We start from the raw sequence: 25,145 nt of genomic DNA on the forward strand, positions 1-25,145 counted from the left end.
AGATCAGTCAGATCTCATTAACCTGTAGCCAGTTATTTGTGCAGCTCTGAGCTCCCTCTTAGTGAAAAAAAGGCAATTTACTGAATTTAGGTGCTAATCTTTTAGCCTGTTCCATAAAGAAGTTATGTTTGGGATGGAGAACATATTCCTGGTAACTCTGGTATCCAGCATCCAGTCCACTGGGTTTAATGGTGGATGTGGGAGTGCTGGGTTAACAGTTGGACTTGATGATTTTAAAGGTCTTTTCCAGCTTCGGTGGTTCTATGATTCTATGATAGATGAGATGAGATTTAATGCATACCCTCTGTGTTTGAAACCTGCCCAGTGGATTTTTGTAACTGTACCTTCGGGTGAGTTACATAATTTCACCAGATTTAAGGGCTGCTTGTCCAGAAAGAGATCCAGACAGCTCATGAGACTTTAATCCCAATCATCTCTTTATATGTGTCCTTAGCTGGAACAAACTAAAGGAAAGCTGCATTTTCAACCTATTGGTGATCCTTTTAAATTCATCATTACAGTAACATCACAGGTTTTTAGCACAAAAACGTCAAGAATCTTACAGCACTAAGTCTTAGGGCTATAAACATTTATACTAGCATGCTAAAGAGATTTGGGCATAAGGGGCCATACTGGCATCAGGGAGCAGCTGAAAATATGAGTAGGCTAACATTAGATTAAACAGAGGCAGGCAGTAATTTAATTGGCATTTATACGTTGAGAGAAGGAAAAAATAGTAAGTTAAAAAAAGAAATGCGGCTAGGAAGCTTTTGGAAATCAGGGAGGTAATTTGCTTTCCAAAATGATTCACGGCATCTCGTGTTAGCTAATTAACAAAACAGCAGGTTTGTGAATTTAACTGCAGTGGGGTTAGTGCTCCATGGGCTCAGTTCCCATCCAGGCATTCACTGGGGTCTGTTCAGCCCCCTCGGTGCTTTTGCTCTGCTCTTTGGCATCTGGGGGAGCCTGGCCTCTTTCAGAGGGCAGAGTTACAAGTGGCTGCATTCTGAGATAGGAGCCAGATGAGGGTGAAAGGGGCAGGTGGAGAGGCAGGAGATTATCCATTGACTGGCATGACTCAGCCATCCATAAAATGATTTTCATTAATGTTTAATGTGTGTCAAAAATGTCAGCATCCGTAAGAGATGCAGATAAATTATTTAGTCCTGTAAGTGTCTTACCTTCCCCCTCCCGCTGATGTATGTAAAATGTTTGCCCTGGTTTTGTTTGGATGTGGGATGCTGGTGGGGGAGATAAGGGATTGCTGTTACACCCAGAGTGTTTCCTGGCCAGAGCCTCAGAGGAGCCGCTGCCACTGCCGCTTCACAATTCAGTGCTTGGTCAGAGAGGTGTGGGCAATGTGAAGCCAGCTGCCAGTGGGCTGTGCACAGGCCCTGTTGGTGGGCTGGTATTGGTTGTGGATTGGTTTGCAGGGGAGCACACCCTGGGAAACTGTAATAAAGACAGGACAGTGGGGTGTGACAGGAGGTCTTGCTCCCCAGGTGGAGGCAGCTCTTGGAGTAGCCCAGCATGACAGTGCACCCCTGAGCCTTTCCCTGGCTCCTGACGGAGCTTCCTATGTGTCCCTGAGCTCTGCCTGATGTCAGCTGGAGTGCTTGCTGCTGCTCTTCTTGCTGGGTTTGTCCAGAGATTCATTACCCAGAGACCTGCAACTGCCCTGTTTTTATGAAGTGTGTCCTGCTCAGGGGTGGGAGCAGCCTCTGTGATCCCACCAGGGCTTTGGCTTCTCTCCTTGTACCCCTCTGCAGGGACGGTTCCTATTTTTGCCTGCCCTGTGTCAAGAGCTTCTTGCTTTATCCCTAACCAGAGAATTCATGCATAGGAAGGGAAAACTCCCCTTTGAATTGCAGATTTAGGGTTTCTTTTATTCCTTTTTTTTTTCTTTCTTTCTTTTTTTTTTAAATCAGCTTCCCAGGATGACACAATAGCTGCAAGCTGAAATCATAAGCCCTGGCAGAAAGAAAGAAAGTCTAAAGGAGATGAGCAAAGGCAGAAATGTGTCCGGTCAGAAGGGATTTGAGGCGACGTGAGACAGGCGAAATGTAATCCTAATTAATTGTGAGGTGCTGGTTTGTGAATGTTGAATGAACCACAGTCAAAAATGACTAATTTAAAACCCACTCTGACATTCATATTTGACACAGCCATCCTTCCTGGACAGGGATTTTTCTGAAGGCAGTGGCAACTTTGTCAGTCTGTTTGGATGGGGCATGTTGAACTCTGTCAGAAAAATTAAAAAGAGAAAATATGGAGTGTTTTTAAACATGGAGGGGAAACGCAATTGCCTTGTTTTTTTAGGATTTTTTTTTCCTTTTTTAGGGCAGTCACAGGCTTTGGGACAAGGATTTCAATTGGCCTCTAATTAAAGTTGCTTTCTTAGTGTCTAGCATGAAATCCCCCTGAGAGGCAGATGTTTGCAAAGCACACTTGGGGCACTGGCATATGGTTCCTTTGTATGGCTGGGGTTTCAGCAAAGTGCCTCCTCAATGTTGTACATAATTAGATATTTTATTTTATTTTTTGTCCTGGAGAAGTTACTGATGGCTGGGGACCTCCAGGATGTGAGTAGGAGGCTTTCTGGGATACGAGTGGAAAACCCTAAGCATGTCACTGCTATGTGACAGGTGCTGGCAGATGCCCTTTTGCAGCTTTTTGGGAAAAGCCTGCTGACTAAACCAGTGCCAGTTAAAGGATATTATTCTAACCTACAGATTTAATAGAGGATGGGACCTGGGGTACCCAGCCTCTACAGCTTCAAAGAGGGCCTGCATCCTTCATGCAGGAATCCATCAGCAGTCCTAAACTTTTTATGGGATTATAAAATTCTGAGGAATGTTTCCATAAGAAACCCAATTGTAATTGAGAGGGGAGTGAAATGAAAAGAAAATATTCATGCACACTTGGCCTGGATAGAGACCATGGCCGTGTTTAAAATGTGACTTCAGATTACAAATGGCCCGTAGCTGTTTATTAACACCATAAAAGACTGTTGCATCTGGGTGGTCACTGATGTGCAGAGCAATCTGTAGATCAGAGCAATCTGTAGATGGCAAGAAACTTAACCACTAAAATCTTAAGGTGCTGAATATACTTATTTCCCTCTAGGGCAGCACATCTATCCCTTGTACACTTAAGAAATAAAACACAGGATTTTGTGTCAGATGACATAATTTTTCCAGTTCTCTTAACATCTCCCATTCCTTCCCAGAAAGTCCTTTCTGCGATCACCAGAGCAAGTCTTTCCTCCTTCGATGCCTCATTTCTGCCTGTCTATAAAAGTGCACTGCAACAGTTCCTTGCCTCAGAGAACTAGGAGAGGTGTTTTCAGACAAAATTAATTCATGTTTGAAAGGTGCTTTTGAGGTCTGTGAACCTGACTGTGCTTTACTAATGTGGGCAGTCATTATTTCCGTTCTGTAGAGGGAAACCAAGATCTGGCACAGTTAAAACATCTTGTTCAGGATCATAAAGCAATTTAGGAGCAGAACCACAAATAGAGCCAAGTCTTTTGACTAGCAGTCAGATGTGCTGTCCACAGGGCTACCTATAATGTCTAATTATTTTTCTAAGTGTAAGAACTGAAAGATCTCAGCCTGATTCCAAAGTCCTGATGAAAATGAAAAGGAAATGTGCAAAAGACTGATTCACAGCCATTGCATTATCTTGGCATCTCTATTAGTGGATGTTTAAAATGAAATGAGTAAAATCCCCCATGGATGAAGTTGAAGCAGAGACTCTACTGCAGATTTCTCATAAATTCAGTATCCTTGTGATGCTTTGAATGGTTTTGTGCCACATGAAAAGGCAAAGCCTGGCTGATGGCTTAGGTGGGATGCACAGGGTGGGATGTTTTGGGCTTCAGATGCTGAACACGGCTTATTAGAGGCCACACGTGCACACAGGCTAATGAATTTGCATGCTAATGAATTTGCATGCTTGCTGCAAGCCACTCTATCTTCCTTGAGGCCTTGCCCATTCTTTGGCTTGGTTTCAAGCTGAGGCTACTGTTTAAATGTGTGGACATTCAAAGGCTGTGCAGGGAGGCTCAGTGCTGCCAAGTACCCCGTGGAAGGAATAACAATCTCAGCAATTAGCAAGGTCCCCCAAATCCCAGCCCTACCTCTCTCCCTGTTAGGGGCAGGGGAGGGAAGGGGCTGTGCTGGCAGGGGCTGTCCCTGTGCAGGGATCCGAGCAGTGAGAAATCAGAGGGACCCTCCTGTTGGTGTAGAGGGGGAGAGAAACAGCCAGACTTCTGATATACACAGGCAAAACTTGGAAGGGGAAGTAGCCTTCAGTACTGCCACCCCTTAGATGTGACCAGAAGGATATTTCAGCAAGCAGGAGTGGTGTATAATTAATAAAAAGAAGGACAGTATGAAGAAACACAGAGAAAATAATATTAGTCTTGGACTGAGCCTAACTATTACATATAAAGCTAACATTCATCTTTTGATTTTAGAATAAATGCAGCAATGTAATGCATGTGACTTTTGTCTCAGCTGGGATAAAGAGTGTGGCATGTGGTGCAGTGGGATTAATCTTTTGTGCAGACTATCTGTTTAGTATCCAAGGTTCTTGCAACTTTTGAAGCTATGGCATGGATCTGTGTGTCAGTCTACACACTGCATCTGGTGGCTTGAGAAAGCAAACATAGGAGCATGGAGGGGCACAGCCACCGTCCTTGCCCCAGGGCTGTGGTGCTAACCCAACCTGCCATTCACCCTGTCCCTGCCACACTCCAACCTGCAGTCCTAAATGCTCCCTGTGAGACCAGGTATTACCTTTTATTGGTTATTAAGGAGAAGTATATAGTTCTGGGTTAGTCTTCAGTAATAGTTGGTAATAATATTTACAGCTTAATTCTGTGGGTTTTTTCTCTCTGGTACTGTCTTTAGATTCAATTGAATTTAATCCTTCCTTCCTTCCTCTGTGAAATCAAAGCCTGCTCTTCTGCTGCCTGCAGTGGGGAAGGATGGCAGGAGAGCCTTGCAGGCTCCTGGGGAGCTCAGGGCTCCAAAATGCTCTTTCTTTGCATCAGGGATCAGGCTGTTGTCCACAGAGGAGCGACTGGCAGATGCAGAGTGTCCAGCCTCATTTATCTCTGCCAGATGGTGCTAAAATACTAGTCCAGAGCACATGTTGCTTCTATTCAACCAAATGCTTGTGCCATGCTGTGGCCTCTCTGCCTTTGAACCAATGAGCCTCAGCCAGCAAAATCCCAGAGGCAAAGGCCCCAGCAGCCCTTGGCTAAGCCCCTCAGTGTGGCTTGTGAAAAAGCGGAGAAATCAAACTGGGAAGGCTCACAGCCCTGCAGGGACAGACAATAGCCTGCAGGAAGGGGAGGAAGGGGTTAAAGGGGGTTTAGCACACACACAAAGTAAATATTTGAGGCATAAATGCAGAAGGAAAGAATAATGGAGAGAGAAGGGCAGGAGGAGGAAACCAGAAGTGTAAAGAGAAGAAAAAGGAGGATTATATTCTGCTGGAAAACAAAGGGATGTTTGTATGAGAAAAGCATTGGGGAAATGAGGGTTCAGCTCTGCACAAACTTTCTGTCTGACACTGGACAAGTCAATCTCTCTGTGTCTCAGTTTGCAAAGGCTACAATGGGAATACTAAAGTCTCCTTTGTTCTGCCTCTCTCTGCTCACATCAGACGTCCCTTCTGTTTGTGTGTTGTAGAAAGCCAAGACGCTACAGTACTGCAAAGACAAATAAATTCCACTGAGACTTGGAGGGGGGTGGGGAAACAAAAGGGTAGGAAGGCAATAGGCTATGATGAACCTGGGAGATAAATGCCCCAAAAACTGGGGTGTGGGGGTATAGAAGTACAAGAGAGGCCTTTGCTGGGGGAAGAAGAAATATGGACCAGATCAATCCTACTGTTGCACCCTGGACTCCAGTGGAGTTCCTCGAGGGATGGGTTTAGCCGAAGGAGTTCAGTTTTGTTTGGTTAAAGAAACTTTATGCCAAAGTTTTTAAATAGTCAAATCTGTTCTGAGAACTATGAGAATGTGGGCTGCCTTTCCTGAAACATTGCATGGGACTTGGGATGAACAACTCTTGCTGAAGGCATCAGGAGCCAAGTGATTAAGCCCCATGCAGTGCTCTGACAGGAGGCCTTCTTCTTGCCTACGCATACTTTTTTTAAGTATAGAAAGTATTTCCATATTTCCAGCAGCTGATCCTTATTTGAAGCCAAGAGCTGCATTTTTCAGATTAGAACTGAAGCTTTTCTAGGAAAAGCCACTCTGGAGCAGACCATTGATCCATCTAGCCCAAGATGGTGTCTCCAGCAGAGACCCTGCACTCTGCTTTGAGAAAGAAACACTAAAGCTCACAGGGCTCTCTCTGGGGATAATTTATTTTTCACTCCAAGAGCTAGAGCTTGGCTTTCACTTCAAAGTCTGTAGGCTTACATTCTTTCCAAAACTCTTGCTTATTTTATTAATCTTTACAGTTCTCTGGAGATGTTTGTTGTTTGCTGATATCCAACCTGTACAGGAAGCCCCTTGAGCTGCTGACCTCCCCGTCCTTCGGCAGCGAGCTCTCCAGGCAAATTGGGGCATTTGTGCAAGAGAAAAACAAATTTTCTCAATTTCAAGATTTCTGCATTTACTGTGAAAGCGTGCCTTAAGCTTCCCAGCTCACCCATCTGGCTTCTCATTACAGCATTTCATCTAAAACTGTGAGCTGCTTCTGCCACTCAGGGAATCCCTGCTAGGAGATGTTCTGTGCACGTGCAATGCTGCTCTGCCCTGAAATGTGAATCAGGCATGCTGAGGATCCACTCTTAATTATTCAGGGCTTCCAAGAACATGTAATGCTGTCAGCTGCTCAGGCTAGCATGGTGTGCTTTCTTCTTGGGTCGCTGGAGTAATAAAAGTTTGTGGCCAGTTATGGTGTCCCTGCTCCATGGATAGCACACTAAGCCAGGATGTGATGAAGGTGTGAGGGGCTGCAAGGTGACTGGGTCACAGAACCATGCTCTCTGTGCCTCTCTTTTGGTAAAGAGGTGATTGCAGCGCTCGAGTGTCTTGGGAGACCATGCAGGTAGAAAGCAAGAGGGGCTCTGGTCTGTAGTGCCACATTTATGAGGATGGTGAACCAGGAAACAAATGCATGGACAATGGCAGGATTGCTCAGCCTGCCGTTCCTTCGTCCCTCTGTCAGTCTGTGTCCATCTGCTGCAGAAGGGCTGGCTGAGAGGAGCAGCAGAGAGGTGCAGGGCAGGCTACAAAGCCCTTCTGTGCACGGGGCTCTGCAGCAAAACGAGATGGTGCTCTGCAGACATGGCCTTGGATCCAGCACGCAAACAAACAAAACAAATGTATTAGAAACAACTGGGGAAGAGGATGAAAATGAGCATCATTAGGGATATGCTTATAATAACTTATGAACTGGGGAATGATCATTTCTGTGCCGGCCCTTCCTGGAGACAGATTGGCTGTTGCTTTTGGAGTCTTTATTAGAGCCATTGGTTTTCCCATTTATGCATACCTTGCCCCAGCTCTTGCTGGAAACCTGACAGCATGCTCTGATATGTAGCCTCCAATGCAGGAATTTTGTCAGGAGCTGGAGCAACCTCTGGAAGCACTGGCCATGGCTGCATCTGTAGGTCATGAGGTGCAATTGGTTAAGTACTGTGCATTGCTTTAGGCACTGATCTACCTTTCAGAGCTTCCGTCTTCATCCCAAGGGAAGTTTTGCAGCTCTTGGGACTTATTGTTTATTCCCTGGTTGTAGGACAGGCTCGCAGTTTTTGATTTCATTCCTCATTTACTTTGGAGTGTGTCTGACCTGTCCTGGGCAATACTGAGAAAGGGGAAGGTACCTGCTGCAGCACTGTCCCCACTCAAATCTTTCCTTGCCTCTCCTGTGCCCAGTCAGGACTTTGGGGCTGTTACCAGAGAGCCCCTTGCCTGCAGCCTGCCCTGCTGCAGCTCAGGAGATGACCATCTTTTGAAGTCATACCTTTTTCTCCTGGTCTCCATGTATTTCCTCTGTGAAATGCAGTCCTTCCTTGCAGGAGAGTGTCTGAAACTGGCCTTCAGCCCTCAGTATAGTGGGTTCTTGCTAAGAAGTCCTTATGGTGTGCTTTACACACGCCCACTGGCTTTTTTTAGCAGTGTTCACAAAGATTTCAGTTGTACGCTGTCTGCTGCACAGTTGGGTGCCTAAGAATCGACTTTTGCCATTTTCCTGACAAATTTAATGAATACTGGGAAAAACTCAACTTGCACTGACACTGCAGATCTTGCAGCTGGATAAATTTGGCCCCATATTCCACTTGAGTGTCTTCAAACCCTTGTGATGTGTCTCGCACATTGGCTGTTCCCATTTGCTTCATGGTTGGATGAGATGCTTATGTACAAAGCTTCTTAAATTCCAAATGATGCCCGTGGCTGAGCACTTCCTACCTTTGATGTGAGAACTGGCCATAGCCTGGGATCTGAGGGGTTATTCTTGTTAAGAGGATAAGTTAATAGCAAAGTCTCATATATTTAACACAGAGTGCACAAAGTCCTGTTTACTTGAACACAGAAAGAATTCAGCAATCAGGACTCATTTCCCTGGTCCCAAAACACTTTATTGACACAATGCACACTTTAGGCATCCTCTGGGACTGTGCTGCAGTGCCTGTTCAAATTTCAGTTACGTTGGTCTTGGCCTTGCATTGAATTATCTCACTCCTCTGAGTGCTAGTTTTCACTAGCTTAAGGCTTAGCTGGTGAGCTTACATATCTCCTGGGGCTGAGTGTCACAGAGGTGACACCTGAGAGCAAGTGGGGACACAGAGAGGTAGCTGTAGCCTTTGGTCACTGGGGAAGGACATATTTACATGTACAAGACAGCCTTGTTGCACAATCTGACTGTGACTGGCAAAAACCAGTAACTCAACCATAATAATACTTAACACTTGTAGATCAGCTGCAGGTGAAAATGGATGTTTTGGTCTTCTTCCTGTCTGTTCCAAATGTCTGCGTGGATTGAACCACTTTGCCTTTGCAGGCTGCATGTTGGCAGCAAAAGATGACAATGTAAAGGGGGAGCTTTTATCCCCAGTCCCATTTTCACACCCAACTGGTCAGGTACCATCTGCTGTGTTCAGCAAGGAGGGTGTGATGGCTGCAGCAATGTTACCCTGATTCTAGAAAACTGCTCAGTGAGAAGACTTTCTTACCCTGGCACCATCTCAGAAGAATGGTGGTTACTGCCTGCCTGTGAAAGGCAGAAAGTGAAAATACAAGGTTTCAAATGTGTTATATTCTTTGGTGAGCTGGAACAAATCTAAGGCCGTATGGAAGATCACTTGTCATGATGTCTATTATTCACTACCCAGTGATGGATGAATTATTTTTCAGGGGAACTGCAGAGGTGTCCTTCAAACCCACCTTTTCTGGGAATGGCAGTGTCTGGCTTGCTCTGGGATGATCCCTCACTGCTGGTCTTCTGCAGAGCAGAGAGATGCTGCTGGAGCCTGAAACTGTGGGCAGTTCTGTCCCCAAGAGAGTAAAAGACTGTGATTTCTTGGGTGAATATTTAGGATACATGAAGTAATTTGGCACTTCAGGGAGAGCAAATGGCCTGTGCAGATATGCTTCATGTGTAATCAAACAGCATGAATTCCCTGAGAATGTGCTGGGGCTTCAAACCACTCGTAAGGAGCGTGTCCTCCCTCTGAGTGTGGTCCCACCTCGAGCCGCTGCATCCCAGCTGTGCTGTGCACAGCAGAAAGGGGCAAAGAGGAAAAGCTCTCTTTAGGCCAGCCCCTGTGCAAATCTGTCTCAAAGGCTGATGCTAAATTGATGTGTATATGTTATAATGTTCCCTCCAATTTTTCCTGGCTGTGTTCAGAACAGTGAAGGAAGGCTCCTGGCTTGCTCTGCAGGATGGGGATCTCCCAGGTGATAGTATTGTGAAAAAGGCAGCAGGGATTAATCTGGTTACTTGGTGGGAAATTTTAGGTGCACAGTTTTGGTGATTGGGAGTGGGGCTATAGCCCAGCCTCATCCCCAATGGGTACAGCTGTGAGCAGCAGGTGAGCAGCATTGACGACAATGAGCCATGGAGTGCCCAGGGGCACTGACCAACCACCAAAGGGAACAGAGGGCACACAGGTACAATGCATCAACATGAGGGGTATAAAAGGCTGGGCTGAAGAACAAGAAGGGCATATGCTTGAAGTTGTTTCAAGTGGTCTGGTGTTACTCTGTATGGGTTGAATCCTTCTGAAGTTGTGTGATGATACTCTGTGTATCGTGGCTGTCTCAACTGCAATGTATGCTGTGACAGAAAATTTGTTAACCTTTCAGAACTTCTGAATGATAGAGCTGATTTTCTGTATTTAATTTTTTAAACAAATATATCTCTGTTGATGTTAATGTTTGTTCAGCTGCCATTTGGGCCTCTTTGTTGGTGCTTTTATGTCATTTATAGCCTTTCTCCAGTCTGATTTTGAGAAGCATGGCATGTCCATGAAGCTGGGAGCAAGGGCATGCTCTCTTTTAATGTGACTTTCCTGTTTTTCTGTTTTGCAGGTTCTTTTCGAAATGATGGTTTAAAAGCTGCTGATGTCCTTCCTATACTGAAGGAGAAAGTGGCCTTTGTGTCAGGTGAGCACATCTTTCTTTGATCCCTCCAGCCCATCACGAGCACTGTCTGCCACATCCTGGTCCTTATGATGCTGCAGAGTCTCAAGGGTCTGGTTTCATATTTGAGCTTGGCAGTACCTAAATTAGCCCTTCTGCTAAGAAAGGAGCTGTATGTGGACCAGGACTATCCAGTAATACTCAGATCATTGGAAACTGGTCCATAATAATTTTCTTCATATTCTGAGGCAAGGGTAAATGAGTAGCACAGGTAGGATGCAAGGCAGCTGCTTAGCTCCAGCCCAGACATGGGTTGTCTCAGCATGAAGGACAATTCAGGGATCCTGCCTTTGGTTCAAGGGCAGTGAATAGCATTCAATTCCTGTATGTAGGAAGCACTCAGGCCTATAAATCACTGGTGTTCCATTTACAGTCCCAATCAGCTTGCAGTTAAAAGTACCAGTGATGCTGCATTTACATAATAACTCAGATGCTCGAACTTCTCCTACCATTCTGTACAAAGATTTACAGCCTTCATTCAGAAGACAAATCTCAAGGATCTGGGGGTGGATGAGGACTAGACAATATGGAAGAGGCTTTGAGAATAGCTTGGATGATATTGCTTCTGGTGTGAATTACAACTTGTCAGTGAGAGGGGGAAGAGAAAGTCTGAAGCAATCAGAATCTTGCATGAAGTCACTCAAATTGGCAGCATAAACCCAGGGTATTTCCAGTGGCAGTGCTTCTGCTGATTACAAACCATTCAGGCTGCTTGCAATGAGAAAACCTCCATCAAGAATAGCCAGCTCCTCTTGTTTGCAGTCTTTGCTTTTTTTGTTTCCTTTGTCTCCACAGCAATGCTGACTGCAGAAGGGAGGAGGTTGCAGCAAGGCTGTTTGGTGCCTGGACTCTTCCTCCCTGGCTCTCTCTGCAGGACTTGAGCCCCCAGTCCCATAGGGACAGGGGTTCATCACTGTGCTCAGCCATGGAGGTGCCATCCAGGCAAGAAAAGCTTTCCCCTCTACTGATAGCTGGTGTGAGATGTTTTCCCATATTTTAACAGTTAATAAATAGCCCACAGATCACAACTCCAGCTGTGACTTGGGGAAACAATTTAAGGATCTATAAATGCTGACTAAACTTTCATCAGTTACATCGAAATCCAGGAGTTTGAGGGAAGCTTCTGAAACACCAAAAGTCTTTTGTGAAAATCAAGACTATCCCAACAGTACTCACATGCAAGAGTACTTTATCTTGCACTGCAGTCTCATTCTGAATGTCCTGAAATGTTTTACATGGCTGGCTTTCACTGCTCTGAAGAGGAGAGCACAGTAATAAAAAACCAGTGTACCTTCACACTTGTTTGAGACACAAAAGCTGAACTAGGTGCTCTGGAGAAGTGGAGGGGAGGAATTTATGCAGGGGCTGTACTGCAATTTAGTTCTTGGCTCCTGCTGTTGCTTTGCATGGAAATGATTGCAGGATTATTTGGCAATTCATGGAATATTTATTAATGATAACCTGTCTGGATTGTTTATGTAGCCCCTTCCACTGATGGTGCCTGTGTTCAGCTCTGAGCCAGAGGGTCTCACATCAAATCATCAGCTCATTAGACACTGTCCTGTGCCAAGGCTGCCTTGTGGAGGGGGGTGTGAAATAAGCCGTGCCAGCACAATCCCCCAGGCTTTCACACCATGATCTGCTGCAGGCAGGGTACAGCTTGCTCCATATAGACTCACCAGCCTCCAGACTTAGATCTGCTCAAAATGTGCTGTTCCTGACACAGCTAGAGGTCCTAGGATTTACACCTCCTCTTCATGGTCTCCAAATGCAATGACTATGGGCAGCAATTCCCTTTACTGCAGAACACTTTGAGTTGCTGGTGTTCACTGCAATAGCCCCAGCATCCCCTTCCAGCCCACAGTGTAGGTGCTGCCCAATGTTCCCCTGGACTGTTGTAATAAAGCAGATTAAGGAAATGATTTTAACATTTCAGGTTCTTTTTAATTAAAATGGAATAATTTCCTAGAGTATTCTTTGAGCACAGAAGAAAATTTTTGACAAAAAAGAAAAATCAAATACCTGGATTTTTCCAAGATCAACAACAACAACAAAAAGTTCTGCAGTTAGCACAGGGTCTGGGAGCACATTGTGTTTTAATCATGCTTCCTTGAGGAACAGGAGAGTTTTATTGAATCTTCTTCATAGTTTAATACTATAGTTAATTTTAACGATAACAGTACAGTAAAGTTGTCAAGGGGATTCTCCTTACACCAGCAGAATTTATCAGCACACACAAAAACTCTCAGCTGAACATGTCAGTTACAGAGTTTATTGCTTTTCTCATCAGCTGTGGCTCACCAGCTTGTTTGTCTGTGATTCAACAGGAAACTTGCAGAAAACACATAAGGCCCTTCAGGCAAGGGCTGTGCTTTGCTTTGTGTTTCAGTGTGGTGGATGCTCCACACCTGGACCCTGCAGAAGGGCAGAACAGGCAGGCAAGGCAGAGCAGCTGCTGCCTGCTCCAGAGCAGGCACAACAGGACCTGCCTGCACAGCCGTGTCATCTCAGAGGAGCACTCAGGCTCTCACAAGTGCACTTAATTTCAGAGTTGACATACTCTGAGAGATCTGTCTGGGCATGGATTCATCCAGCCTGAGTGCTGTCTAGGGCTCTGTGCCTGGCACTTCCCCTCAGCTGAGCCAGCAGCAGGCGCAGGGCTCTGCATCTCCATCCCTGCACCGCAGGAAAGTTGAGGGGTGGTGGATAATATCAAGACTTTTTCCTGGAACTGGTTCTTGGTTTCTTCCAGTGATCTCATCTATGAGCTAGACTGAACCTGAACAAAGTTCACATGTGTGTCTAAAGAATACCTGAAAGTCCCATTCCATAGCTCCTATGCAGAGCGATGGACTGAGCAGTTGTGGGTGAGGCGCATCCCAGCCATGGCTGATTGCTTCCATTGCTGACCTCCTGGAAGCAGATTAAGCAGGGGGCTGGCAGGGGGGAGGCTTTGGCAACCTGCTTGTTGCCTAAACTCTAATAAAATCTTGGCTTTGCTTGGGTGGTTCACTGTGTTGCTTCCAGCAATGGAATGGCTTTGGGAGCCATCAGGGAATGAGTTACAAGCCAGAGTCTGATTTTTGTATTCTAAGAGGGAGATGAATGCTGAGGAGAAGAAATAAAACAGGTTGTAGATTATTTTAGGTGCTTTTTTTCAGTGAGAGGTGGTGAAATATTTTGGAAACTGGGATTATAGTCTTTCTCGGGAAACAGACGCTGTTTTAGAAGAGTGGTTGGGGCGTTGTTCAGCTGCTTGATTATATTTATGGTAGTTTTTCTATTGATCAAGGCAGTATGGAACGAAGTGTATGAACTTTTGGGGAAGAGAAGGGAATTTGTTACCATGTTACCTTCCCATGCATGGAAATTTTCATGCACTTAGGCTATAAAAAGCTTGGTAGTTGACTGATGTCATGGGTCTTGCTGAAAGCATTTCCCCACATCCCACCCAGAAGAGTTTCTCAGGATCCTTCCCGGTATTTCCGCTCCCTGGAGGGCTCGGCAGAGCGGTGGCGCGTGGGCTCCCGCTGTCACCCAGGTACTGTCTGCTCATCTGCTGAGGCAGGAGTACAAAGGAGGAGGCTGGCCAGGTTTCTGAGAGCGTGGTTGAGCACAGAGGAATCAGCAGCAGAAGGGTGTAATAAGCTGCTGAGCTGCTGCAGCTGTGACAAGCAGAGCTCCCAGCTTGTGTCTGCGAAACAGGAGGGTTTCCTCTGTGCTTTGGGCACCAAAAGGGCACAGAGCAGGAAGAAGTGGATGCACTAACAGCTCAGTCATCTCCATCTTTTGGTAGCCCACTGTCCCCCAACCCCACATCTCGGGAGGAGCCTCATGATCTGGGTCACAGCAACCTCTGAACATGACTGAGAGCCTTAAGGAAAAGCAGAGATTTCCTGAAAGGTCTTTCAGAGAAGGAATTTCACTGTAAATAGATCTAAAGAAAGAACAGCTTTACAATCAGGTTCCACCAAATTGAGGCCAGCAGGATGAATGAAAGAGGAAAGCTCAGAGAAGAAGACACTGACCTTCCCAAGGACACCACAGGTCACTTAGTGCCAGATACCACATGTGGAGGTGCATGTTTTTTTCTTTTTCTGCAGTAGATGCACTTCAGCCTTCAGAGAAAGGGTTGAAATGAGACCCCCAGTGCCTCTGGGAATTGAAAGAGTTCACTTTCTGGTTTCAGGAGGTCACAAATGCTGGTTTGTGGGCACTGGAATTTGTATTGGGTTGGGAATAAAATTAACCAAAATATCTAATTTTTGGGTGATGTAAACATTTTGTATTTACACAAAAAGTTTTGATTTAAAATAAAAATTTCCATTCTCCTTTTCCTCTGGAATAGAAATTTCAGATGAAACATCAGCAATTCTTCTATATTTTGCTACAGAAAAATATCTTCCTTTTCATACCATTCCCTGGTGTAGTTTGAAATCAACAAAGTTCAAAAAAGGGCAATCAGCTATTACAAAAACATGGCATTCCTTTACTATTTCTCCACAGTTGTCTCAAATGAGGAAGAGAAAGAGTGTGTTATCAGGGTGAATCTGTCCTCTCTTTGTTTCTCCTTATTCTGTACAGCTTCCAGCCCTGTGCCCTGGGGTGTGGGTTTGGAGTGTCTGTACCACTATCAGCAGTGACTGGCATCACCATGTGCTGTGGCTCATTGGCCAGTATACATTTAAAATTAAAGAAGTACCCCAAAATACTTGCATAAAGCAGTGAAAATGAATTACAAGACGCAACAGGTTGTCTCTTCAAATCCACACAGTGGCTTTGGGTGATTGCAGGACAAATCTACTTGATAGGAAAAGGGATCACTCAGTGGCTGCTCTGGGCATCCCATCTATAGCATCTGACTTGCTCTGCCAGGAGATCTTCTGGTGAGAACAATTAGCCTTGGTTTTGGAGTCATTAACCCTAAATTGTAATGTCATGAAAGTTTGCCATTAGAATTTGATTTGGGGAATTGAGTCTGAGACATGGATGCTGCAAAGAGCAGCACTGTGGATGATCGGGCCCTGGTGATTGCGCTACAGCTGTGTTAATTGTCTTGTTGTGGGAGCTTCAATTTCCATCACTTGCACTAGAATCACCTGATTGGAACCAGCTGAACTGGAGGGTGGTCACACAGCTAATCCTGTGTATGACCCTTGCAACAAATTAGTCTGTCTTGAAGTTGCAGGAGTTTTAGTACAGAAGTCTGCTCACAGTAAGTCCAGTAGCAGGCAGACTCTCACAGAACTCAGCTATGACAGAGAAAGGAATGTTATTTTAAGACTCTGGATACCAATTCCTTGATACTTTCCTTTCCTAGGAAGTCTGTCAATTAGATTTAGAAATCCAGAGTGTATTGTTTATCACTGTATTGAAGCGCCTGACATCAACTGAGCTCCGTCTGTCTCCTGGCTCTCTTCATTATAATTCATTTTTTCACCATACTTTGGACTGAAATACCTGATGAGGATTATTTCAGCTCCTCTGGAAACTCACTTATGGTCTCAGCAGAGTCTACAGCATCAAGATTGATCAGCTTATGATCTGCAGGGTCAAATGAAGTGGTGCATTCACTTGAGCTGCAGTAGACATCTGAACAGGGGCCAGAGACACCGTGTGCTGCTCCTGTTTCCGCTGCTGCTGTGCTGCAGGATGTTAGACAAGGTTCTTGGGAACCTTTACATGTGTGGACATTTGCCTGTGTCTCTGGCTAATCCTTGTGAATTCATGCTTATGAAGAGAGTGTGAAAGGAAGCAGAGGGTTTGAAACCCTTAAATGTGGATCTCTGCAAGCAGGTAAGGATCGTGGGGGAAGGGCTGATAGAACTGGAGAGATGCCGCTTGAAAACAGAGCTTGATAAAATCATTATCTACTGTATACAAGAAGTCTGCATTAACGGAAACTAATAATTTCCTGTCCTCAACAGGACTACACATAGCTGGAATTTAGTTTATTGTGTATTAACAGGGATGGCTGTGCCTCAGGACACAGAGATTTTAAGATTGGTAAAGCCTATACACAGAGTTCACATCACTAACACTTTGGGATGGCCAATTTCTTGGCTTACCTGTGGGCAGCTGGGGCCACTGTAGGCAGAAATATTTGGGGCCACCACTAAGAGGTGTTCAGACAGCTGCCAGAACAGGGATCCTGTCACTGGAGTCTCTTTCCTCTTGGTTGCAGGCTTGGCTGGCAAAGTGGTCATCAGAAGGCCACTAACTGTGCTGCCTGCCTGCATGCAGGTTTCTGAGATTTCTTTAAGGTTTTCTTTTAATGTGGTATGCATCACAATGCCTTGTGCCATCACTGCAATGTCCCTGGATGATTTGTGGAGGAAGAATTATGTGATCTTACTTCTGGGAATAAACCCTGAATTTAGCCATTGGTTCTTATTGGATAGAAGAAAGGGAGATGGGAAGAACTGGCAAAGAAGCCACTGACAGGAAAGGCCATCAACAAAGGATTTTTAAGAGAAATGCAAGGCATACATGGCTAAATATTTGTTCTCAGTGTACTCTGTGCCCTGAAGAGCATGTGTTTTTCTAACTATTTTTTTCCAGAGCACTAATAACCAGACCATCTGTTTGCCTCTCTAAATCAGAGCAAATCTCATGAAAACCCAACTTGAAAAACAGTAAGAAATTATCAGCTGTTTGTTTTAGCATTTAATAACTGTAATTAGCAAGCCTAATGACATGTTTGATTATTTCATCACTGTTCTTCAAGTCCAGGGGGAGGCAGGAGATGGGACTTATTGATTAGAGCAATTGAGACTCTTGGCTTCCTTCTAGTTTTTATTGTCTTTTTAAACAATGTGCTGAGTAGCTCTCTGAAGACTGTGCGTGTACAATTGGTGCGGAGATCATGGCTGACTTGGGGCAGGATTTGGCTCGCTGAGTGGATTAGTAACAAGCAGAGTCTCAAGCACTGTGAAGCTCTAACACAATGGATCCAGTCTGAAAACCTCATTTCTTCTCCTGGTTCTTCAAGTGACTCACTGTGGTATCTGGGCTGAACTTCTTCCCCTCTTAGTACTTTAATATTCCCTTCAGTAAAAAAATAATAAAGAAAAGGAATGGTAGAGACAGACTCCCTCCACAGCCAATGCCAGGAGGTTTTCTTCTCTTTTATTGTGTGCTGCTACTTCTTAGCAAGCTCCATTAGAGGAGATGAGCATCCTTATGTAGGCATGTTTGATGGTGGCAATATTCCCTTCAGTATTCCTAGAAAAACAGAGATTTTGAGTTACAAAATGTAACAAAAACTCTGCATATTGTCAGTATTTAAGAGAGTAAACCACAGTTACTGAACTCTGCAAGTCTGACGGTGAATTAATTAGCGTTTAATTAGTGTTTAATAGTTTGTTCTAGAAGAAATCTGATGTTTCTTTATACAGGCTCTTGGTAATATTGTAAAATATGTAGGCATTCATAAAAATTAGTGATTTCTCAGTAACTTGGATTGCATGGACTTGAAGGAAGCAATTGAAGGATTCTAATATGTGTGATGTATTTGTAATAACTTCACTCTATTGCTCAAAGCCTAGAGCTGCACTTTTATCACAAATGAGAAACATTTGTTTCTAAACTTAGCATGTCTTGATATTTTACCCAAGTTTCCTTGTTTCTGTGTGCTATAAGACTAGAAGGAATCAGTCTGGGTGCTTATTTATCCTTCCATCATCCAGAAGCATCCAACTGGGTCAGCATGTAACCTTCCTCCTCCAACAAGAATTAACCCATTTTCTCTGGTCTGTCCTGGTAACTTCTGACCCTGTGCCTGAGCCTTATTTATCCTGCTCCCCTGAGGACAGTTTAGATAAACTGTTGAGGGATAGTTTTTATCCTGAAGCAAAGACAGGACAGGAATGTTCTGGATCCTATTTTCTTTTCTGTAGCTGAAATCTTTGGGTTACTGTTACTGAAAGGATCAAGAATTTTCTGACTTAATGTTTTCAGCCTACCAGAATTTGCACAGGTTTCTATTTATTTATTTTTGTAGAGCTCACTTTGATGAAATGGTAGGTGTTAAAAGGAGTCCCTGACCAGAAACACAATTTTTGGTTTACAAAGCCAAGGTGAATGAGCAGCATCAGAGTGATTAGTGCTGCTGGGCTGTGGGAAGCTCATGGCCCTTTCCAGGTGTTTCATATCCTCAGAGAGGATTATAAATGTGGGCTTGGATGTCTTCTGATCTCAAATCTTAGTGTTTTTCCACGTTGTACAAATATTTAAATGATTGTGAATGAAGGAGAAGGAGCCTGAATGAATAGCGGGTAGCATGTTCTTCTGGGACGCGGTTCAGGTTGAGGTCTCTGCTTCAGCAAATATCTGGAAGCTTTTGAAAACCTTGGTTACATCTAGATATGATGGGAAATGTTTCAAAACCTTGAAAAGCCTCTTGTGTTGAAAAAGTATTTCCCTCCAGCTTTAGTTACTTGTATTGGTTTGCCATTCTATAGGCTGGCTTGCTTTTCTGTTGGACACATATCATGCATGATATAATGGTTTGGCATTGATGTGGTGCATGAAATAATCTCAACAAAGGGAAAATGTACTTAATATGAGGAAGCCTTTTTTCATAAAAAGGTCTGAACATTTAGATGAGTTTATTTCCTTGTAAATGGAATCCTTTTTTATATTATATCCCTGCTTTCATGCTATGTGGCAGAGGCATGGATCTGCCAAGGTGACACTGAATTCCAGTGGACCTTCCTCACCTTCATGGTGTAAAACCAAAGGCAAATAGAAAGCACCAAGATTTTGGTGGAGATTAGGCAGGACAGTTTTTGTACTCCATATGTACCCCTGTCTGCATGAGGGCTCAAAATAAAGATGACATCTGTTGTTTGCCTCTCCATTTGTATCTCTGGACAAATCAGACACAACCTGGCTCCAATGCAGACTTGCACAATGTAATCCTTCAGGTGCATTGCATCTACTGAAAACCATGGGTGCCAGTGGCATCTCTATTTGTATAGATGAAGTTTGTGTAAGAGACTCTGTCTTGTACAGGCAGCAGTGCTGTAGAAAACTCTTTAGACAGATCTTAGCAATTAAAAATTATCTGTATTTTAAGAAAACTTACATATAGTAACAAGAATGTGCCAGTAGCACAGACTGCAGGTGTCCCAAGTTCTTAATGAGAGAGCACAGTGTGGATCAGTGCCAGAGATGTTCATGTCCTTGTGTAGCTTTTTCTTCTTGTTGGCCAAGTAAATTAGCTCAGAAAGCACATGGGTTTCCTTTCTCAGAAGGGATATTTCTGTTAAAGGGATTATACTTTCCATTGAGAAGTGCAAACTCATGTGCATTTTTTGCAGCTTGTTTGTGAGGTCCTTGCAGTTCTGTACTAGCTTTTTGAGCTGTAGTTTAGCTGTAACTTTTCCCTAGATAACAGTGCAAACATGTATCTAACAACACAATTCCTGGAAGAAATCCTGAGATAATACGTAAAGGAGGAACTAAACATAGAATGAGGACTAGATTTCAGTTTCACTCTTCTTAAACTTTGTTTACAGGAGAGAATAAAATAAGGTGCTGCAGAATAGATTATATTTGCCCCTGTATTTGTGGTTGTACAGTTCAGGGTAGAGTTATTCCTTTAATGCTAATCCTTTAGATAATTGTTATAAAAGACAAAGGACCAGACCCTGACAGTTTAAAATAAGTGATTTTTAAGACAGGAAAGCTACAGGAACGCACCCCCCAAAAACAAATATTCTGAGAAGAAATTAACTTCTAATCAAAATTTTAATTCAAATGAAGTACCTGATAGATTAGAACATTGTGCTACATAAACATTACTGGGATACATAGCTTCAAACTGGCACGATGTGTAAACTATCGTGGAATGAACAGTGCAACACACTCAGCTACAGTGAAAAATGCTTTCACTTTCTTGGTGTTGACCAGTTTAAAACTATCCCCACAGCAGGATTTCACTAGCATCTCCTGCTTGGAGTGGCAGATATATTAGATTTGATGGGATTAGGTGAAAGAAGAAGTGCTAGTAGCAATTTTCCTTGTGTGGGCTTTTTTTTTTCCTATATCCTCCATTTGGAGCTCCAGCAAATGCAAGCTTGTCTTCCTCAATTAGGCAAGTCTGAAAGCTACAACGGGTGTGCAGACTCTTAAATGTGCTGTAATTTATATTTATCAATTCAGTGCACGTAGTTTTTTCGATGTGTGCTTCCTGTCTGATTTTCTAACAATCCTTTATTTTCCACAGGTGGCCGTGATAAACGAGGTGGTCCGGTCTTGACCTTCCCAGCCCGCAGCAATCATGACAGAATAAGGCAGGAAGACCTTCGTAAGCTTGTGACTTATTTGGCCAGCGTGCCAAGGTAAAGCTAGAAAGAAAACACTTCAAAGCTTAGGGTGGATGGGTGGGTGGGGAACTTGTTCTTGGCAGTTGCTGATTTCCAAGTATTAACATTTAGTACCTTGAGTTCTTGGGGCGGAGGAACAAAAGTGTTCGCTTCCTCCTCCTGTGTGCGCTCCGGTGGTTTTTATGGCAATGCAGGAGCCCCAGCGTGGAGGCAGTGGGAACAAACCTGGGCTTCAGGCTCCTCACAGCCTCAAGGAGCAGCTCTCATTCTCCATGTTTCTGTGCAACTCTTTTAAAGGAATGCAAAGGCAGGAATGCTTGGAGGTCTGCAGTTAAATATAGCAAGCTGGAGAGAACCTGCTGTCTGTTGTTGCTTTTTAATACCTTGTGGGAGGTTTGGGAGAGCTGGGGTAGGGGGCTGTAGTTGCTGGGGAGGAGAGAGTGCCTGTACAAGACAGCAGATCTTCCTGCTCCAGTACTTTCCAGAGATTTCTCCAGGCTGGGGAAGGAACATGGGTGGACTTAGGAGGGAGCTCTCAAAGAAAGTCATTTCAGATTGTTCTGAATGTAAACCACCACCTTTCCCCGCATTAGTCTTTGTGGCTCTCTTCCAACAAGCAAGTCCCCATCCTTTTCCCAGGGATGCTGGAGGAAAGGTGGGTTGCCAAAGCATATTTATTTTTTCAAGCCTTGGGAGATCATTTATAGGGCTCAGTGCCCAGGGAGGTATTTCTGGTCCTGCCTCAGAGAGTGAGCCTACATATGCCCTCATCCAGCTTTCTTTTCCTATTTTTAAGCTTGTCAAATATCCTTGCCCAAAATCCTCAGCTGTTGAGGTGAGTGTTACCCCAGGGAAGATGGGGACTGAGAAGGGATGCTCAGGGTTGCAGGAACACATCCTGTGCCACCCAGGAGCTCCTTCTCTTTTAAATTCCCTGAACATGAGCTGTTAAACAATGTTCATGTTTTGGCAAAGAGCGTGAAGTTAAGACATGAAGGGCAGAGGGGTTGGCTGCATCTGGAGGTCCGGAGGTAAGGGTCTTGGAAATGCACTCTGTTCCTTGAACATGGAATGTGCAGAGGACAAAGGTTGTGTTTGGTATGGAAGAAGGCTAAGGAGACTTAATCACTTGGCTGCAGAGTAGCAAATGCAGCCATGTGCACCAGATCTGCCAGTGCTTGTTTCCTGGACATCATAAGTCCTCTGGTGATGCACTTTTTGCTCTGTTGAACTTTTGGTCATCAAGGTTTTACTAATAAGTGAGTCTGTTTGCTTTTCTTCCTGCCTCCTCTCATTTCATCCTCTAGTCAGTTCCATTTTCAACCATGTTGTGAGAGACATTACAGTCATGCTGTGGGGCTGGGGGAGCAATAGGTCACTCCCTGGGAGTGTGTCCCAGAGCTTGGCAATTCCCCCCCAGCTGCTGCAGTAACAAAACTGGTGCCCTACATCTTATCATTTTTTGCATGGTTGCAAGTATGAAGATAGGACATTGCTCCAGGTTCCAAGCAATTGTGGAGCAAAAATGACCTTCTAACATGTCAACCTTTTCTGTTAATAGCTCTTCCCTCATGGAGGTGGCAGTAATAGAAAGATGCATCCTTTCTGTTCCCTACGGTCACACAACTGAATCAATTAGCTCAGCCTTTGATGCTGCTTTTAGTTGCCTCACTCTGGAGCAGTGCAGCAGTGATTTTTCTGTGATGATGGAGAACCTGGGGTCAGAGCTACATGAAGGAGCCAATACAAGACCTGGCTGCCTGTGTCCCTAGAAACACTAAAAACCATTCTCCTGGTGGTCACTACAAAGCCTTGCTCTGTCCTGGTGTGTGACGCCTTTGGAGGATGTCTCTGTAGTTATACCAGAGAACATCCTTTCCTCTGTGCAATCTCCTGTCATGAAAATGTGCCCAGCAGTGAGGGACTGGCTATGCCTGGAGCACTTTCACTGGCTTCCCAAGGGTCCTTGCAGATTGGACTTCTGAAGGTATTAACTGGAGTACTGTCTCCTTCTTGGGATGATTGCACATTGGCAAGTGTGGAACAGAAAGCAGCAAGAGTGATCAGAGGTCTTGAAAATGCAGTCTGTCAAGGAAGGATTAAAAGGGTGGAGGTTGTTCAGTCTAGAGAGTGAAAAGCACATGCAAGCATGTTGTGATGCTGCAAAAGGAGAGGGTTTGTAGGGCAAAGACAAAGAAATGTGTTACACCAAAGCAAGTAAAGATTAGGCTAGATATGAGGTAAAGTTTTCTAATGGATTCCCATTAGCACTATGAAACATACAATTTTTTTCTTAAATCCTTCTGTTGCTGTATAGACAAGCCTCTGGCATTGATATAAATGTTATGGAGAGGGTATAGCAGATCAGGAGGTTATTTCTCCCAGTTCTTCCTAGTCCTGTTTTGTCGGTGCAACAGCTGTGAACTTGCTGCTCTAGGGGGGAAATGTGACCACAAACTTCATGGGTTTGGCACGTGGGATTGTATAACCTGTGTGGTGTAAGGAAACACTGAAAACTCATTTTCCCTAAACATTTTGTTCACTTTAACAAGGGCAAGCAGCAGAGCTTTCAAACTTATTTATGTTTTGGAAACAAATATATGGAGGGAACATTTGGAATTCCTATCACTGGCTCTCAGTTCATGTTTATTCCAAGATGAGTGCTGTAGCTACTAACTACATCAGCCATCCACCAAAATAAACAATTTCATTAGCAAAAACTCTGAACAGGATGTCAGAAGAAACTGCTTGAATGTTGAATGCTACAAGGAGGAGAGTTTTCTGTGCTAGCTGAAAAAGTAGAAATTCTTTAGGAAAAAGAGACTGTAATTTATCATATTGACACCAGGATAATAATTCTTTCTTTATTCCTGGTGCATTGGTTTCTGAGTGAGACAGATTGCTCTCCACATTGATACTATCTGTCACTTAACCCTTGTTTTATATCTTAATGGAGGGGGCAGAGGTGGCGCAGTGGTGGGAGCTTGGAGCAGGTATGAGATTGGTGATGAAATGTGATGATAGATTAGGGTAAGTGAAACCAGGGTCTTGCTAGCAGTTTTCAAAATTTCTGATTCAGCTTTCTGCAGTTCCTTCTTCAAAACCAGAATAATAATGTGGGCTTTCTGAAAGCAGCTATGTGTGCTTGAGTTAGAGCAGAATAGTGAGGGCTTTCATGCAGCTGGGAGCCACAGTCAGGCAGGTGCCTGCAGGCCGTGGGGTTTCCTGTGTGGTTGAGGATTACCGCCTGGGGGTGAAGGTCTAGGAACACAGCTTGTTCCTATCCCAAAATGGTAACCTTTCAGTCCACAGTGCCTGGGGTAATTTAAGGCTCCTGCAAGGTTCAAAAGCCTGATCTGCAGTTTTGAGTAGGAGGAGGACGTTGTGAGTGGGTATCTGACACTGTGAACTAACGTGGCCCTGGTTCGGTGTCCTACGTTGGCTCTTTCAGGCACATCACAAGGTCCTTTTCTCTAAGCAGTTCCACTGTAATTAGTTACTAAGGAACGAAGACACTATTCATTACATGTAAAGATAATTCCATGGATGCCAAGTTGCTACCACTCTGCCATTTTCTGCTTGGTTTACATTTGCACTAATGCTTTCTGGGTAGGCGAAGCTGTATTTCTTGTGACTCAGGATAGCTTCTATTTACATGCAAATTTAAATGGATGCAATGTTTAGAAATTTGGAGGGTGTGACTGAATCTAGGATAAAATGGTGTTTATGATCAGGGGAGCTGAGGGAAAATTTTCTGGCCTTGCTGAAGATTTTATATTTTAACACCAGTGCAGTACCATCTATTCCAGTAAACTGAGCTTTGATTTATGTGTGTGTAAATGAAACTAGCACCAGGCCAATCTCCTCTGTGAGCCTTTTGGAATTAGAAATTAAGTTATGCGTAGGCTATAGGAGGATAAAAAGGAGACAGAATATTATTAGGCTGAGTTATCTCCTCGCGTGGTGAAGCAATACGATGAAGGAAATGTTCTCTGTCAGCTATAGTGAACCTTCCGGCTGAGCACATCAATCTGTTCTGGAGCCAAGATAAGCAATCTTCTGTGCTCTCTGCAGAGGGGAAACCCGAGATGCCTCAGGGGCCTGTGTTTTTAGAGACATCTACTTTTTATTTGTGCTCTGTT

The 25,145-nt window shown here is 44.2% G+C and overlaps 1 protein-coding gene across 6 annotated transcripts in view; it reads left to right on the forward strand.

The window, feature by feature from the left end:
* KALRN (kalirin RhoGEF kinase) overlaps positions 1 to 25,145 on the forward strand; it is a 465,987-nt gene that overhangs the window by 142,592 nt on the left and 298,250 nt on the right. For all 6 annotated transcript variants that reach the window (XM_030952836.1, XM_030952840.1, XM_030952837.1 and 3 more), the window contains exons 3-4: positions 10,562 to 10,636; positions 20,904 to 21,018. In XM_030952836.1, the coding sequence (XP_030808696.1) occupies positions 10,562 to 10,636; positions 20,904 to 21,018 (190 nt within the window). The remainder of the gene's footprint in view (positions 1 to 10,561; positions 10,637 to 20,903; positions 21,019 to 25,145) is intronic.

The sequence above is a fragment of the Camarhynchus parvulus genome, chromosome 7 (assembly GCF_901933205.1).
Source record: "Camarhynchus parvulus chromosome 7, STF_HiC, whole genome shotgun sequence".
Lineage (NCBI taxonomy): Eukaryota > Metazoa > Chordata > Aves > Passeriformes > Thraupidae > Camarhynchus > Camarhynchus parvulus.